The sequence below is a fragment of the Tursiops truncatus genome, chromosome 1, assembly GCF_011762595.2.
Source record: "Tursiops truncatus isolate mTurTru1 chromosome 1, mTurTru1.mat.Y, whole genome shotgun sequence".
Lineage (NCBI taxonomy): Eukaryota > Metazoa > Chordata > Mammalia > Artiodactyla > Delphinidae > Tursiops > Tursiops truncatus.
In genome coordinates, this window is record NC_047034.1 from 181,711,482 (window position 1) to 181,729,604 (window position 18,123).

General features: G+C 64.6%; 1 protein-coding gene across 2 annotated transcripts in view; it reads left to right on the plus strand.

Annotated features, from left to right (window-relative positions):
* MEGF6 (multiple EGF like domains 6) overlaps positions 1 to 18,123 on the plus strand; it is a 101,856-nt gene that overhangs the window by 29,345 nt on the left and 54,388 nt on the right. Inside the window, exon 5 of one of the 2 annotated variants that reach the window (XM_073797140.1) lies at positions 17,597 to 17,719. The exons of the other annotated variant lie outside the window; for it this stretch is intronic. Coding sequence (XP_073653241.1) covers positions 17,597 to 17,719 — 123 coding nt within the window. The remainder of the gene's footprint in view (positions 1 to 17,596; positions 17,720 to 18,123) is intronic. 2 annotated transcript variants of the gene reach the window in all.

An 18,123-nucleotide genomic window follows, 5' to 3' on the forward strand; every position in this document is an offset into this window, starting at 1 on the left:
AGGGGGCCTGGGGCAGCGGGCCCTGGAGAGCCTAGAGCCCCGGCTCTTCCTGGGCTCCTGGACAGGCATCTCAGCCCTGTGTCCGCTCTGCCCGCTGTGCCTGCCGCCAGAGCTGTCGCTGCTTGGGGGCAAATCCCAGGAAAGGCCCCGATTGCCCACTTTCAGTTCCTGGGGCTGTGCCTGCCTCTGTCCAGGCAGGGTGATTCGTGAGGGGTCTGCGAGCGAGGGAGCTGGAGTCGGCGTCCCAGAACCTGCCCTCGGGTCCTGGCGGCTCCCGGCATCCCAGAGCAGGGCCTGGCCTCTGTGCCCCGGTCGGATGGCGGCCTGGACAGCGGAATGCGCGGAGCCAGGCCAGCTGACTACGGGCAGTTACCGCCGGGGGAGGAGGAGGCGGTGGGCCGAGGGTGCTGACAGCCTGCGGAACTGCTCTCTGGCCGGTGCTGGCTCAGGGGGAGCTGCCCCCAGCCAGTGTCGCAGCCATCTGTTCTGCTGGGGACCCGCAGAGCGGGGGCGGGTCACCCCACCATTCAGGGTCAGGGCAAGATGAGCCTGCGGGTCAGCCCTCCAGCAGCTCCCCGGGGGTCAGAGGCCTCTCCTGCCGTGCATCGAGGCTCCACAGGGCCGGCCTTGAGGCCAGAGCGGGGTGCAGGCCAGTTCCCGGAGCAGGACCGAGCCCAGGTGTCCCACATGTTCGTGTGCATCCGTGCTCTCCCCAGGGGTTGTGGCCACCCCAACCTGGGGACCCCTCGATCCTCCCTAGGAAACCACAGTGCACGTTGGCGTGTGCAGGCCCATGAACACTTGGGACAGAGAAACCCGGACAGTTTGGTTCCACGGGTCAGTTCGAAATGTTCTTGGACAGCGGGCACCTCTGTGTGGAGCACGGATTCCTGCCTGTGGAGCCCGCCTCCCTCCCCAGCCTGGGCTCAGACAGAAGGGGCGCCCTGCACTCCTCCCAGCTCCCTGGTCAGCCTGACGCTGCCTAGTGTGGCTTGGGCTCTGCGAGGGCAGACGGCTCTGCCGAGGCTGGCTGGGCCTCGGGGGGACCCTCGAGTCCACTGGGCCTTTCTGCCATCCCTGGGGACTCTGGCTCCGGTGTCCCCGGCCTTGGATCTGCTCTCCTGGAGGTCAGGGCCGCAGGTCTGGGAGCTGATGCCTCCCGAGGGCGTCTGTCACTGCGTGGGCTGAGGGGTCAGGGAGGGGGCCCCTGCTGTGGCCCATCCAGCCCCAGCCCACGCCGCTGGATTGGCCCCTCCCAAGGGCTGTCCTCCAGGCTGAGGGCAGGGCAGGCTGGGCACAGGTAGGTTCAGGGCGGCTCTGGGCTGGATCCAGGACAGACCACTGCCTCCCGGGGTGGTCCAGCTGCTCTCCCCCTTGGTGGGCCTCTCTGGGTGCCCCCAGGGGATAGGGGCCACAGAGGGGGGAGGTTCCTGGGGACACGGTGGCACAGACAAGGTGGCCAGTACCCACATGGCGCTCAGCGCCCAGTGCAGGCACCCAGCCCATGCCAGGGCCTTCCTCTCACACCCCTGCTGGGAGGGCGGCCGGGCTTCCTGGGCTCACACCGCCTGTCCCCGGATGGGGCTGTGTGCATGGTCCCTGCCCTCCAGAACCCCTGCGAGAGCTCCGGGACTGGGGGGGCCCGGATGCACGTGGGCTCGGGGGCGCTCACACTGTCCTGGGAAAACTCCAGCTTGACCAGCTCCCTGCCCTGCTTTGCCGATGGGGGTGCTGAGGTTTCTGGGGGGCCGTCCTCCCGCCCGTCCTGCCTCTGCGGGGCTGGGTGCAGGGCTGAGCCGGGCAGCCGCTCTGCTCACAGCCCCCCGGCCCTCCGGTCTCCCGGAGCGCACACAGTGTTGGCTGTGTCGTCTGGATTCCCATGTGAGGGGGAAGGTGTCAGGGTTTCTGGCTCTTTCTGCAACTCGAGGCCAGAGGACACGCTACCTTGGCTCAGTCAGCCCTGGGATCTACCTGTTGGATCCACAAACACAGAGCCGTCAGGAAGAGCCCTGAGTGCCTCGGGCCTTCAGGATAGACCCCAGCCCATCACTCTCCCCCTGCCCCGGCCTTCCTGGGTGGGCTGCGGGGTCTCTGAGAGCGGTGCATGTGGCTTCAGGATGAGACCTGGGGCTTGGTGGGTGGGGTGAGTGGTTGTGACTGTGTTCCTCTGTCCCTGTGGCCAGGGGCTGGGCGTGATGACGCCCCAGGTACTAAGAGGGCTGTGCTGGGAGGGCTGGGGAATGCTAGCCATCGTGTGGCCAAGCGCCTGCCCTCACGCCCAGGAGGCAGGAGGGCTCTTTCCTGGATGCTGTGTCCATCTGGGAGCCTCTAGGGACCGTGCTGGGAGGGTCCTGGGCAGTGTGCCCTGTGTCCTGGAAGCCTGGCACTGTTGGAGTGCCTGGAGGCTGTCCACCTCCCCTGACCCTGGGAGGCCGCAGACACACCTGCACTCCCAGTGGGGGTGGGTGGAGGGTAGATGGACGGCACTGGGGAGGGGGGCGGCATGGGTACCCGCTCATCCTCATTTCAGAGCCGCAGCCAGATGGGGACACGGGGAGGGCAAGGGTGGGGCTGCAGCTCAGAGACCAAGTCATCCCACCCAGCTCCTGGTGGCAGGTACGGAGGGGCCCGACTCCTGCCCATTGCCAAGGCCAGGGCTCCGGGAGGGGACAGACACCTGGGCCCCATGCCTCAGACAGCTGCCCGGCCTCGCTCTTCTGATCAAGGGCATCTCCCCAGGTGAGTGGGGACTTGGTTTCCCTGATGCTGTGGGATGCTGCTTCTGCCGGGAGGCTGCCCCAACCTGAGAACCCAGGCTCCAGGGTCAGAGACAGCTGATGGACATTGTCTGGTCCAAGCCCTTCCTTTTACAGACTGAAGTGTGGCCTAGAGAGGGGCTGCATCTGCCCAGGTCGCCTCCATGTGTGCTCTGTGAGGGCAAGCAGTCCCTCCTGGGCCCTCCACAATGTTTGGATGGGTGGATGAATGGATGGGTGGATGAGTGGGTGGATGGAGGATGGATGGATGGGTGGATGGATGGATGGAGGATGGAGGATGGATGGATGGATGGATGGATGGATGGGTGGATGGGTGGATGGATGGATGGATGGATGGGTGGATGGGTGGATGGATGGGTGGATGGTTGGATGGATGGATGGATGGAGGATGGATGGATGGGTGGATGGTTGATGGGTGGATGGGTGGATGGTTGATGGATGGATGGGTGGATGGTTGATGGGTGGATGGGTGGATGGTTGATGGGTGGATGGGTGGATGGATGGGTGGGTGGATGGATGGTTGGGCGGATGGATGAATAAATGACTTGGGGATCCGTGGCCAGGCCCACTGCACACCTGCTGACACCCTGTTCTCTTCCTCAGGACCTGCTGGGGCAGACAGCTCCCCCAAGGGCCTGGAAGGTAGTGGAGGCCCCAAGGGGGGTGAGTGAGGTCTGACTCTGGCCAGGAACCTGCTACCCACGTGCCAGGGGCACAGGCCCAGTGGGATGGGAGGGCGGCAGCTGGCCCTGTGCACTGAGTGGTGTCCACCCAGGCTTCACCCCGTGAGAGGCAGACGTCGTGCACACAGGACCAGGCTGTGTGTCCCCTTCCCTTCTCTGTGCTGGCCACTGGCCTTGGCCCCAGCTGGTGCTGGCTTCTGAGGATGGTCCTGGCTCTTGGAGCCCCTGGAGGGGTTGGAGTCCCAGAGGCCAGCAGGGAACGTGGGGCCCGGGAGCCTCTCCTCCCCCAGTGGTGGGCCCCACCCGCAGCCTCTTAGCCCGGGCCCCGCCCCCAGGGGCTCCCAGCCCTGCCTGCCCTCCCAGAGCCTCTGAGGGCTGCAGGGAGATGCGGAGAGAACAGCCATGGGGCGGGTGGGACACCAGACCTCTCCTGGCAGGGGCTCCTGCCCTCCCCTCCTGAGCGCTCAGGGCGGGGCACCGGCGCCCCCTGGTGGCAGCGAGAGGCCAGCACAGGGGCAGAGGGCTGCCTGGGATCTGCGGTCAACAGTGTGGGCGCCGCTGGGGACAGAGGGCCAGCTTCACGCATTTCCTCCTCCACTCCCTTCGCCAGCCCCGCCGGGGATGTCCGATGTCACCTGTGACGGCTGCCGAGGCCTGAGGGACACAAGTGGGAAAGGGAGGGTGAGACCCCCGCGAGGGATCTGGGGGCATGAATAGGGAAGGGGCGGCCTGTGTGCACTGCCTGTGTTCATTCACTCACTTGTTCACGCATTCACCTGCCTGCACATCAGTGAACCCCGTGTGTCCAGGCCCCGTGCCAGGGAGTCGGCTGCCTGCCAGAGGCCCGCATCCTAGTGGGGAGATGACAGGAAGTAAAGAGAACGGGTTCAGGAGTGGTGGCCATGGGGATGGACATCGAGAGGAGGGGAGAGAAAGTGATGGGGGCGGCGTGGCCTCTGAGGACCTCAGTAGCTGCAGCGGACACAGTGTGAAGACCTGGGGCGGGTCCAGGTGGGGTCGCATCCAGCAGGGGGAGCCCCGAGGGGCAAGCCCGGGGGCCAGCGAGGCTGGTGGCCCACCACCAAGGCTCTGTTGGGGCACGGCTGGGGGGTTATTCAGTGACCTTGCTTACTGCACGTCTGTGGAGCGTTCACTCACGTCAGGATGCCAGGAACTTTAAGCTGGGACTGGGAAGCAGGCTCCCGAGTGCCGAGGCTGGAAGCCAGGCAGCCGTGGTGGTTCGTGCCAGGGCCAGACTGGTGGCCGGGGTGACGCCAGGCCAGGGCAGAGAGAGCGAGCCAGTGCGGGGGAGAGGAGGCTGCCTGTGGGTCCAGGCGAGGGGAGGCTCCGAGTGAGGGAAAGAGGGTCTGGTCCAGGAGATGCGGTGGGTAGCGGGGGTTCCTGAAACCAGGAAGACCAGGGCGGGGGCAGCCGGCAGGAATGTGGGGCTTCTGTTTAGGCCTCTGTGCCAGGGGGCAGGTGTGGCAGGGAGGTGCCCTCTGGCCTGGGGAGTGGTGGCTATCTGGGTGGGTGCCTGCATGAGGCCACAGCCGTCCCTTCTCAGAAGTGTAAGCACCACGGGGCCCGGGCCTCTGGTTGCTCGGGGTGGCTGCACCAGCCTCCCTCTGGTCTGTGCCCCCATGTGTTGGAATGAGGCTGGACTTGCCAGCTCGCTCGGGCCTCTCGGATTCAAACGCTGGGAGTGTCGGCCTCGTTTCTCCTCTTCGGGGCTGCCTGCAGGCTGGAGGAGGGCTCTTTGCAGAAAACATAGAACTTACACTCAAATCCAGATTTCAAATGAAGTAATCATCACTGTCGAATGTTCCTTATTTCAGCAAGCATTCTTCCAGAATTTATTTGCTGACCTTTACCGTGCGCCAGGCACAGCTGGGGGCTGGCCACGCCGTGGCTGCTGCACAGACGTGGCCTGATCTCAGGGACTTTCAGTCCAGGGGGAGTAGGGAGTCCAACCGCCAGAGGAGTGATGGGGCCAGGAAGTGGGGACATGGAGGCTGATCTGGCCCGAGCTGGGGTGGGGCAGCCACCCTATGGGGTGGCTCTGTGCTCCTCTGTGCTTACCCAAGTCCATTAGTCTGTCTGTCTGTCTGAGCCCATAGTTCTGGGATCCTGTTGGCACCAAGTGTGGGGCTCAACACCGGGGCCTGCAGGGACGCCTCTATGGAGAGCTTTCCCGGTCAAGCCCCCGGAGCTCTTGGGGAGAGCGAGCTGCCCGCCTGAGGGTGAGGCCTGGGAGGGGCCAGCTCCCCGATCAGGGGCCAGCCTCGTGTCCTGGGCAGGGGCAGGTCTGGCGGAGGGGCTCCCAGCGGGGCAGGTGCTTGGCTGGCCAGAGGCTTAAGAGTGTCCAGTGCCCTGGTTTCACTCGCACCCCAGGGTGACTGGGCTCCCACCGAGGCCCAGCCCCATGCCTGGTAGGGTTCTGAGCTCTGCTTCAGGAAATAATGGAGAAGAGCTAGTTCCCACCCCTCCCTCCCCCCTCCCCCCTCCCCCCTCCCCCTCCCAGTTCTTCCTGATCTTGGCTTAGAAACAGAGAAAGAGGCAAAGAGAGGGCATCACACCCTGTCGTCCAGAGCAGAGGGTGGCGCCCGGTATTGAGGCCATCCATGGTCAGGATTGCACTGTGTGGGCCTCGACTGTGCATGGAATTAGAGTGACTCTGGGGGACCCCTCGTGAGCTCAGGAATCAGAGTTCTTGGTACAGAGAGAGAGACACGCACCACGTGCAGGCATGCACACGCTCCTGCACACGCACACATGCACACACACAGAGGAGCCGAGCTGAGAGAGCGCTTGGCTCGGCCACACCAGCCCTTCCCGAGCCTCACCCCTGCCGTGGGGGCAGCTCAGAAGCAGAGGCGGGCGCCCGGCTGCAGGCCTGTCTCTCCGCCAAAGCGTGAAACGTCCCAGGAACTCAGCCTCGGAGGGGGGAGTGGAGACCTGGACATTTGGGGAACCAAGGAATGTTCTTGGCTCCCTTCTGGGCCTTTTACATTTTGTCTTGTTTTCTGGGAAACAAATGGAAAAAAAAGCCCCATTCCCACATTTTTGGAGGCTGATTTGTATAAACAGACCAAACCCGATAACTTTCAGAGTAAACAGAGAAACAGTCCGAAGTCAGGCACTGGGTCTTGGGCGGAGGGCAGAAGGTGATGGAGCCCTTCTGGTCCTGCCTGGGCCACTCCGCTCCCTTCAGTGCCTTTAATAATAACTTCATGCTGACTGCCTGCTGGGGTCCTGCTTGGGAACGTTCACGGCCCCCATCACCAACTTTGCCTGATCTCCCTTGATGCCTGCCCCTCAACCCCTCTTGGGCCTCGGGGGGGCCTGGCTGGACTGGCAGTGGGAGTCCCCGCTTAGCCCTTGCGCCCCCTCCCTTCACTGGTTCCCCAAAGCTCCTGAAGGCTGAATCCCCTTCTTTCTCCACGGAGCCAGTGGCGGGACGTGCGGCCTCCTATTCTGAAAGCTGTCTCTCCTGCCTGTGGGGTCTTCTCTGCCTGCCCCCGCCTGCTTGAGACAAGCGCTCTGTGAGTCCTCACAGCATCACCTGACCCTGGGCCACCTCTGTGCCTGGCCCTGAGGGTACTGAGGGGCTAAGAGCTGACTCCTGCCCTGCAGAGCCTCTGGACTCTGAGAGAGTGTGGGCTCTGGTACAGGAGAGGCCTGGGGGAGGGAGAGCCCAGCAGTGGGTGACCTGAGCCCACCACCCCACCCTCGGCCTGCCCCTGTGACCTTCTCCCGGAGGGGACCACCTGGTGACCCTGGAAATCCAGAGTGGGTGAGGCCTGTCTGACTATTTCTAGGTGACCCACTCTTGGTTTCCATGGTTGCCCTGGAAACCACAGATGGGGAGGGGGTTGACAGGGCCCAGCCTCTCTTGGAACCCCCGAACCTGGAGAGCTTTCCTCTAGGAAAACCATGTGAGCAGCTCCGCGGCCTTAAAAGCATGTTCCTAAGTGAAGGAAGCCCGTCTGAAAATGCTACACGCTGTATGACTCCAACTCATGACATTCTGGAAAACGCAAAACCATGGTGGTGGCACAAAGGTGGTGGGTGCCAGGAGCTGGGGGAGGGGCATAGTAGGTGGAGCAGAGGGCCGTCTAGGGCGGTGGAAGTCCCCCGTACGATGCTGTCAAGGTGGGTGCGCCCGCAGGACAGCGAGGGTGGTCCTCGTGTAAACCGCGGGCTTCAGCGAATAACGACGTCTCGGTACTTGTCCGTTTATTGTAATAAACGCAGACACGAACGAAGGATGTTAGTGATAGAGAAGGTCATGTGTGTTGGGGAGATGGGAGCACAAGGAACTCTGTACTCTCTGCTCGATTTTTCTGTAAACCTAAAACTGCTCTACGAAATAGTATCTGTGGATTCCAAACAAAGGATGAAGCAAACCCAGCCTTCCGAGCCTTCGGGACTGGCCTTGCTGGAGCTGGTCCCGCGAGTGTCTCCCCGCTCCCAGGGCCGGGTCGGCTCCTCGCTTGCTTTCTCCGCTCTATTCGGGACTGGCCTTGCCGGAGCTGGTCCCGCGAGTGTCTCCCCGCTCCCCGGGCTGGGTCGGCTCCTTGCTTGCTTTCTCCACTCTATTCGGGACTGGCCTTGCCGGAGCTGGTCGCGCGAGTGTCTCCCCGCTCCCAGGGCTGGGCCGGCTCCTTGCTTTCTCCGCTCTATTTGGGTTTTCTTGGCATATTGCTTAGTGCACCTTCAGAAACCTCTCTGTCCTTTGTCCCCTGAGGACAGGCTCCGTGGTCCCTTTCTACCTGCCTGGTCCCCTCACTCCTCATGAGCCGTTTGGTTTCTCAGCGTCATCGTTACAGATGTTTGGAAGTGGATCTGAAGGGTCAGGCATCCGGGTTCCCCGAGCCGTCCAGGCAGAGCTTCTGTGGCAAGACCAGTTTCTCCACCAAACTAGGAGAAACCATCCCCTGGAATGCAGCGGCCTTAAAATGATGGTCAAGACTGAGGTCCCGTTAGGGGGCAAGGAGCCGGGCCTGAGGACCGGCCCCGTCACGCTCCAAGCCCACAGGGTTCCTTCTTCAGCCGCTGGGTCCCAGGCACTGGCCTTGGGCGGAGTTGGGTTCATTCCAGACCTTCCAGGTGCGGCAGGCTTGGCAGAGAGGCAGAGAGAGGTCTTCTAAGGTGTTAAGTTTTAGAAGGAAATGAGAAAGGAGGCCGAGGAGTCACGTGTATTTATGAGCCCATGCCAGGGCGGCAGTGTCCAGAGAGAGAGGCAGAGACAGAGAGAGAGGAGAGGCGACGGCAGGAGGGCCGCCCCCCGAGGCTGAGCTGCCACCAGGGAGCGGCACTGAGCCAGGTTGTTTGCTGTCCAGGTGAGGGTGGGCGGGAAACGTGTGTCCTTCAGACGGGTCCAGATGAGAAAGCCTCGCTTTAGCCAAACAGATGATAAATCCCTCGCTTTCTGAGCCAGCAAAGCAGGGTGGTGGTGGGGATGGCTGCCCTGCAGGGTATCCGTCCTGCGCAGGAGGACCCATGGGGCTCCTTTAGATGACAGACTCTCCACGAACCCCAGGACAGGGCTTGGCGCTCAGCGATTATCCTTGGAGCAGTGGGACGCAGGCCGCCCGTCTCCTGCACCTGCCCCAGCAGCGCCCCTTGGAGCAGTGGGACGCAGGCCGCCGCGTCTCCTGCACCTGCCCCAGCAGCACCCCTTGGAGGGACTGAAGGGTTCCTTGCAGCCTGCGTAGTGTCGGCCCTGGGGACGCTGCCTCCAGGAGGCCTCCCGGGTTTTCCTGTCTGTGCTTCTCCCTTTGGGTTGCTCTCTCGGGCTCCCTCTCCCCACATCCTGGAAGTCTTCCCTGCCCCCCCGGCTGGTGGGGCCCTGCAAGCAGAGACGGTACGTCCTCGCGGGGGTGTTGGACGCCGGTGGATGCTTGTTGTGGGTGTGGATGAGTGATGTGTGGGCCCCTCATCCCTCTGGCCTGTGCTGAGCTGGGGTGGGGTATGATGGGAATTGCATTGGAATGTTCTGGCTGCCCCGGCTGGCGGACTTCTGAGCTGCAGGAGAGAGATAACCACCCAGCCAGGTGGCAGCAGGCTTACAGAGCAGCTCCTCCCAGGGCGGGGGTGGGGTGGGGGGGTGCGCCTCCCAGGGCTGGCCCAGCTGGGCGGGATGCCCCTTGGCCAAGGGCAAGTTGCAGCCCTGGAGCAGTGTGAAGAACTCTTCTCTAAAGTAGTTTTCGTTCTTTCCAGCTGTAAAGGTGACACCTGCCCGATGACTGTTAGTTTTCTTTTGCTGCCGTGACAGGTCGCCCAGATTTAGGGGATTAAGACACATTTATTCTCTCACTGTTCTGAGGTCACAAGTCCAACATGGGTCTTGCTGGGCTCAAGTCCAGCTGGGGGCAGGGCGGGCTCGTCCTGGAGGCTCCGAGCGAGAGGCTGCCCCTGGCCTTTTCCAGCCTTAGGGGTGCCTGAGGTTCTTGGCTCGTGGCCCCTTCCTCCACGTTCAAAGCCCGCAGTGAGGCGCCTCTCACGCCCTCACTTCTCTACTCTGACTCTCTGACCCTGTGATGACACTGGACCCGCCCACATCATCCAGGACACGCCCCTATTGCAAGGTCAGCCCATTGGCAGCTGTGATTCCACTTCACCCTGTTGCCGACTGCAGCCCTGCCACCGGCACCCAGCAGGCCAGCGGCGTTCCGGAATGTTCTTGGGAGCATCTGCATGGTTTATGCTATTTTCCTGGGTCATTTTTGCTGGGGCCTCGTCTACTCTCCGGAGCGTCCCATTTTGGACGACAGGTCACGTGCTGCCCGCCCCGGGCCGGGTGGGTCTTGCGTGGTCCCTGAGCAGTGGGTGGTCCTCTTGGTCGTCCTCTGTGGGGCTGCAGGCTGCTCTGCTGGGGGGACGTCCCCAGGCTGCAGAGAGGGCAGTGCCGGGAAGCCTGGGGTGTGTGCTGGGTGGAAGCTGCAGGCGTCTTGTCTTTACAGGAGTCTGTCCCACCCCTGCTTTTGCTCCGGATCCGAGAGGGCAACTGCGAACTTAATTCCCTCCGTCAAACAGCTTTGGACCTTCCGGTTTCCCCGGCAACATCATAAAGCCTGTGTGACGTTTTCTGCCCCAGGTTGCACCTTGGGGGCTCTCTGGACCAGGGTGGTGGAGATCAATCTGGAAACGGGCTCTTCACACAGGGCTCCAGGTTACATGGGGGCTGACAGGCCCCACTCCCTGTCCTGGGAACTCCTGGCGGGTGGGGGGCTGAACACTGACCCACAGGGTGGCCCACCAACGTGGCCGAAATCAGTGCCCAGACCAGGGAGGCTGCTCCCTCTGTGACAGGCTGAGCCGAGCCGTCTCCGCTGGCCACAGCCCTGCTCCGGCCGGTTCCCACGCCGCTGGGATCCTGTCGTCCTGCGCGGGAGGGTGGACTGTGGTGGGACAGCTTTTTGAGCTGGGGGCTTGTTTCAGACATTTGCACCTTGATGGATGTCAGAAGGATGCTGGGCAGGTCCTCCATGGTAACTGTTCCTCAGCCGGGGGCAGGGGTGGGTCTGCCCTTGGCTATCGGCTCCGGTCCCCGCCCCACCTGGCAGACTCTTCCCTGGGAGCCAGGGAGCCGGGAGGGAATGTGGTCCGGGAGCTTTTGGAACGAGCTGAGGCGGGTCCTGGCCTGGCCGCACGGCGAGGCGGGGAGGCGCGAGGAGGGGGTTCTGTGCTGCCCTCTGGGGCCTCTGCGTTTTTGTAATGGGCCCAGGCGGCCGCGAGAGTGAGCTGGGGTCTGGCTTTGGCTGTGTGGGCCTGGGTCCTAGGCCGGGCCTGGGGTCTATGCTGCTTTGGGCTTTCATTTCTGACTCGAATGGAATTAAGTACCGACGAGGGATCCGTCCTCTCCGAGGGGTCCCTCGGATCCCCTAGCCGTCCTCTGCATTCATTCCTCTGCCCGTTTTCGGGATGGGGTTTTGCGATGGGCCGTGTTCACCCAGCGGCCAAGAGGCCGAGCCAGCCCAGGCCCTAGGCCGTGCCCTCGGGACCCCAGCCCTGCTTTGGGCGCTGCCCCACCCAGCTTCTGGCTGAGGGGAGCGCAGGGTGGAGGGCACTGCTGTCCAGGCCTGGATGTGAGGGTGGGAGCCATGCGGCCACGAGGCCAGGAGCCCCGGCTCGTGGACGAGGCAAGGGGAGGCTCACCCCTCGGGCCTCAGGACGGAGCTTGGCCATGCTGACGCTTGGTTTCAGCCCAGTGACATTGATTCTGTTCTCGTGATCCCCAGAACAAAGGAGGATATGTTTCTGTTGTTTAAGCCACCAGATCTGTGATCCTTTGTCACTGCAGCCCAGGACACTATACCAGCACCTCTGACTGTGGCCCGGACACCCTGGGGCCGCTTGCCTGACTCCAGGTGAATTTCCAGCTCTGCTAGGTCAGAGCTGAGGTCCCTCCTGCAGCTCTGCCCCCAGCCCAGCCTGCTGCGGACCCCTCCTCCTCTGCCTGCCTCGTCTTCCCGATGCCCCTGCCTTCCCAGCCTGGTCCTCGCTGGGAGCCACCTTCTCCCCCACAGGCTGATGGCGAGGGGCCCAGCCCAGTCCCGTGTTTTGTCGCTGCTTTGTGGCTCCCATGGCATCTGTCCCCCGAGGCTGGCTCAGAGCCCCTGCAGGGTCCTTGCCTCACTTGTCTCGGAGGCCGCACCCCTGCCCACGACATGCAGTCGGTGCCCGGGAAGGGGGACTCTGGGGTGGGGCGGGGTGCGCGTGCTCCGAGGCAGGCCCAGACCTGCACTGGCCGGGGTGCCGAGCTGTCGGCCTGCAGAGCAAGCTCACTCAGGGAGCCCCACTTGTCCGGCCTCCCGGACTGGGGGCACTGGGGGGGGCACTGGGGGCACTGGGGGGAACATTCCTGGGGAGATGGACTCGGCAGGCCGGGGAGGGGGCTCCCCATGCCGGTGACCTGTGCTGGCCGCAGGGGTGCTCGGGACACCCCTCTCCCCAGACGTTGCACCTCCTGCCCTTCAGTGGGCTTCCCCAGGGAGTTGCCTCTCCAGGCCCCCTGAAGCTCAGGGCCTTTGGGGAGCTGCACCCCCCGCTCCCCCCCATACATCGAGCTCCTCTGTCTCTGTGTCTGGAGCCCCGCATGGCTGACTCCGGTCCAGCTGGTTTTCGTCAGCCCTCCCAGCTGAGATTTTGGGAGCAGCCCTGACCTGTCTGGGTGACACCTGGCTGCAGGAAGGGAGGGTTCTTGGCCTCCTCGGCAGGCAGGGCCTTGTAAATCCTGGCTCCCGACAGGTAGCCTGAGGCCTAGGTGGGCGGACGGGGATAAGGGCTGACTGTCTGCGAAGCCAAGGCCTGGCCACATCCCGGCCTGGTGCGCTGGGCGGCCTCCCTTTGGGTGGTCTCAGCTTCCGTTCTCAGGGTGAGACTTCCTCATCCTCACAGGTGGCGCGGGGGTCCCTCGGCCTGCCCTGTGCCCTCCCCTGGAACCTTGTGCCTTTTCACCCGCTTCACACCTGGGGGACTCGGAGGCCCACCACTGGCCGTCCAGACCGGGCCGGGCTGGGCTCTGATTCCAGCCTCGTGTGTAGCTCGCAGTCACCCTCAGAGCCTCACTGTCACACCCAGGCTGCTGGTGGACGGGCAGGGGGTTGTGGAGACCACCTCTCTCAGGGGGCCCCTCATGTTCCGCCGGGGTCAGGAGAGCATGCTCCGCGTTCTGCAGCCCCTGGTGGCTGCGTCAGCTGGAAGGTCAAGGCCTCCGGAGCCCTCGCCCAGGCTGGGTGGCCGCTGGCTACTTAGGGCCTTTGTAGCCCGAGGCAGGGCCCTGTGCCGGGGCCAGAGCTGTCCAGGAGCCGAGGCCCAGGCACCCCCTTCCTGCTGCACCGAATCCCTGGAGATCGGCCGTGTGGGGGCCGGTCTGAGGAGCGCTTTCGAAAAATTGAGGTGGAATTCATGCGACATAAAATCGACCCCTTTGAAGCGTGCAGTTCAGTGACATCAAGCACGTCCACAGTGTGGTATAACCACCTTTTCCACGAACTTCATCCCGAAGGGGGCCCCGGACCCATCAGTCAGCCGCTCCCCACCCGTCCCTCGCCACCCCCAGCCCCTGGCTTCCACTCATCCACTGTCTCTGTGGATTTGCCTGTTCCGACGTATCCTCTAAACAGAATCACACAGCATGAGGCTTCTGTGTCTGGCTTCTCACCGAGCAGCGTGTTTCTGAGGTTCACCTCGCTGCTGCGCTGTGCTCCCTTCTGTGGCCGAATGCTGTCCGGCGGCAGGGCTGGACCACGTGGGCTTATCCCCTCGTCTGTCGATGGACACGAGCTGTGTCCACCTGCGCTGCTGTGGCCGCGCCTGCACAGACGTGCGTCCAAGTCCCTGTTTAGGTTCTTTCAGGCAGATGCCTGCAGTGGGCTTGCCGGGTCCCGCAGGGACTCTTGGCCTCGTCGAGGGAGATGTTATGGTCTTCTGGCAGAAGTCCTCCCCAGGGAGTGGGCTGGGGCAGCCGCCTCCCCCTCAGGGCGCTTCAGCCCGGCCTTTCGCTCTGTGTGGGGAGGGGGTGGGTGAGAAGGATGGAGGGCCAGCTCTGGGGGTCAGCGTCCACACTCCACGCTCACCAGAGGCCTGGCCTGAGGGCCAGAGGCCACTCCGCCCTGCAACCTCGCTGCAGAAATGGGAGGAATGCACCCTGGAACCCCCGGAAACGCCGCCTTCCCTCGGGTTGGGGTGGTCCTGCGCTGGTTGCCCAAGAGGCCAGGGTTTCGGGGCGCCTGCCTCCTGAGTGCTTGCTGGAGCAGAGCACTCTCCGCCACCGGCCAGACAGGCCCCAGCGGCAGCTCCAGGCAAAGACTTGTCTCAGGGCAGGCCAGGACCTGGCCGTCGACCTCCTGACCTTGCCTGGGCTCAGGCCACCCCTGCGACAAGCTGGAGCGTTGGGCCCATCAGGCGACCAGGCCACTGGGCTCCCGGTCACCCTCTGCCTCCCCGCCCCAGACTGGCTTCATGAGCAAGAAAGGCAGTCAGACCCCGGGTGGTTTCCTGGGCTGTGTCACTGCCCCCGTCAAATTCTGGTTCACATGTGATGATGGGCCAGAGCTGGATGGGGTCCCTGAGGGCCAGCCAGCTGGGTCCCCTGTGGGGAGGGTGGGGCTGCCGGGAGTAGCCGTTGGAATTTGGCTCAGGGTGTCCCGCGCTGGGGTCCCTGGTGAACTGATGGATCATTCTAGAAGTAGGTTTGTGCTGCACGCCACCCTGGGCCAGGACTTCCCAGGATCTGCTCCCAGAAGCCCCCAGGTAGCCCTGGTCTCCCCACCCAGCTCTGGAGCCCCAAACACCCGGTCTTGGGGCAGGAAGGAAAGGGGGTTGTCTCTCTGTCTCTCCTTCCCAGGCCTGTGCAGGGAGCTCCAGGCCCCTCTGCCACTGGCCTCCCCAGGGGTTCCAGCCCAGGCCTGGCTGCTGGTCTGCGGCAGTGCCCTGTCCCCCACCCTGAGGCTGGCCGGGGAGGGGTCATTGCTGGCCCCGCCCTTGGCAGGGCTGCCGACTGTTCTGGGGTACCCACAGGGCACACAGCTGCCCCCCAACCCTGAGCTGCCCCCAGCCTGAAAGATCTGCTGTTTACTTTGGTTTTTGAATCAGCCATACCGATTCAGAAAGGATTTAGGGAGTCCCTTCCACCCCTTCCCCAGGCACCCACGAGGCACCCGCAGGCACCTACTCTTACAGATGCATTCCACAGCCCTGTGCGGGCTTGTCCTCGGTGCTGGAGTTACAGCAAGGAGGCGACGAGGTCAAGGCCCCGTGCGCACGAGGCTTGGGTTCTGGAGGGGCTGCGGGTACAGTGGTGCCGGTCCATAGGTGCTATGCGTGAAAAGCACAGCCTCTAGCTGCTGGGGGTGGGGAGTTAAACAGGTGATCAATCCCCCCCCACCCCGCCCCGCCCCAGCAGGTGACCTGAACCTGATGTGCAGAGTCTGGGCCCTCCCCCGAGCTCTCCTCCTGCCCAGGATGGCGGGTTCTTTACGACTGTACCCCTCACCCCTCACCCGTAGCTGTGTGCCCAGCAGGTGGTCAGCAGAGGGGAGCCTGCTGAATCTGCCCGGCTCCTCCCTGGCCCTGGGCAGGGTCACCTCCTTCTCAGTCTGGGCTGCCACTGCCTGGGGAGGGGTCACGGGGAGGGCCAGCCCCCTGCCCGCTCTGCTTCTCTCCGGGAGGCCCCCTGCCTGCCTGGCCTGGGCTGGGCCCTGGGACCCTGAGGCTGATGGGGCCCAGTTTCCATGCTGAGGCTGGCGCGGTCCAGCTGTGAGCAGATACGGGTGCTGAGCAGCCCCCAGTGCAGAGACGCAAGGGGCTCAGCTCAGCCAGGGGGTGGGGGGGGCTGCCAGGGTGCTGAGGCTCGGTACCCAGCATGCAGATACCGGGGGGCAGGGGCCGTGCGGGCCAGGCAGACATGGCGCCCCCAGGATGCCGTCCAGACTGCGGGTGGAGGGACGCATCAGGTGCCATTGTGAGCTCCAGGCGCTGCAGCCCACGGTGCCCTGCCAGCCAGCGGGGCCTTTCTGCAGGCGTAGGACTCCCTGAGGCTCCAGGCCACAGTGGCCCCGTCACCGGCATCCGTGGGGTCAGGGCAGGGTGCGGCGCTGTGAGGCAGCTGTGAGGCTGACCCTGCCCTGGCGGTGGTGCGGGGGCCCTGGGGACCCTGCCGTGTCAGCAGCTGTAGGAGGGCGCCCTCGGCCTGCGGCCCCGCTGCCTGGCCGCCTGCCCTCCCTGCTGCCTGGGGCACAGCCCAAAGATCAGGACCGGCCCTGGGGCTTCGGGGGGCTTGCACCTGGCTGCTCCTTTCTGGTGGGGCTGGTGGAGAAACCCTGGGCACCCCGGCTCTGACCCCCGGGCTGGGGTGAACCCGGTCTCGCCCCGTGTTAACTCTCTAGGAATTCCCAGACAATTCCCGATGTTAACGTTGCAGGCCCGGGCTGACGGTGGCATTCCAGCACTGCCTTTCCCGTGGGACCGTGGCCTCCCCTGCAGCCTAAGCCAGGCTCGCGGTCTCCCGGGGACCCTCCCGAGGAGGTGTCAGCAGAGATGAGCGCCGAAGCCGGGGACGGGGGCTTGGCCTTGGGTGGGGCTGCAGCCCCTGTGTGTCTGGGCTGCGAGCCTCCAGGCGAGGGTGGCGCTTCCAGCAGCTGCACCCGCTGAGCTGCGCTGGCACCTGGCCGTCCAAGGCCTGTGGCTCACTGGGGTCTCCGCTCGGCTCCAGGTCATATTCCCCATGAGACCAGGAGAGCCGCTGCCTTTGGCCTTGAAAGGCTGGGAGGACAGGGCAGAGCCCCTCAGACCTCGTGCAGGTAGCACAGTGTGGGTCTGGGGGCGGGCAGAGGTGCCTGGTCCCCTTGTCACCCCACACCCGTGAGGTGTTCTGGGAAACGAGGCACCTGGGTCCTCCGGGCCCTGGCTGGTGGGCGTGGGTGTGTGAGGCCATGATGCCACCAGCCCCAGGCGGGTGTCTGGCACTCCAGCTGGCCACATGCCCTGGCCCAGGGGAAGCACCATGATCCTGCACCCACAAAGGCTGAGCAGGGGCCGGGGAAGCTGTGTGTTCAGCAAGGTGGCCTCGTGGTTGGGGTCTCCTGCCTGCTCCGCCCCGCACACCAGAGCCCAGTGTCCTGTCCAGGCCTGGCTCACGTGCCACGCGATCCCAACAGACCAGAGAGTGGAGGGAGGTCTGGGCCCGGCGGTGAGGGCTGGGGCTGTACCAGGTCTGGGGACAGCTGTGAGGGTGACAGTGGGGACTCCTCTGGCCTCAGTGCTGGGGGAGGCCTGGTTTCCCCAGCAAACCGGCAGCTGGATGGGAACACACGCAGAGGCCATTCTCGGGGGGAACTCGGCTCCTTGGGGAGCAGGGCCCACTCCTGTGCCGAGCTGTCCCCGCGTGGCATTCCTGCCAAACCGCACTGGAATGCCTTAGGCCGGGCTGCTGGTCCCGGGTGCGGGGAGGACCTGGTTGGCAGCACAGCCCTCCTGCTGTGGACAGGCCGATGGACCGGTTCCCGCTCTCGTGGGGCCTGTCTGGGGGGTGAGGTTGGCCCGTCTCTGCCGGGCCGCGTCATCCTGTCGTGGGAGTCCTGAGCTCCGCCTGGCCCCGTGCCGGGCTCACTCGTGTCTCCCCCCTCGCAGACGTGAACGAGTGTGCCACTGGCAATGGGGGCTGTGAGGGCCAGTGTCGCAACGCCCTGGGTGGCTTCTACTGCCGCTGCCCCCCCGGCCACCAGCTGCAGGGAGATGGCAAGACCTGCCAAGGTAGGTCTCTGGCCCGGCCCCCGGCCAGCCCGCTGCCACTGCCTGGCCTTGGTCTCAGCGCCCCTGCCCTGGCCGACCCCTGGGGCCGCCTGCCCCCCACCCCGGGTTGCTCGAGGAGGGCGACTCGGGGTGCTGGGTGGTGATGCCCAGCTCCTTGGGGTCCTCCCGCCCGACCTCTCCCCACACCTTTGGGGAGTCCACACGTTGCTCCTGAAACTAGCCTTGGGGGAGTCAGAGAGCCTGATGTAGGTGGAGAGCACCTGGGGGCCGTGCAGGGAGAGGGAGGTTGCTCTGCTCGGGGAAGATGCAGCTGGCGGCGGGCGGTGAGGGGGCGGCCAGCTGACTTGCGTGCAGCTGCAGGACCCCCGTGAGGGACGGAGGGCGGGCCGTGTGGCCGGGCTGCA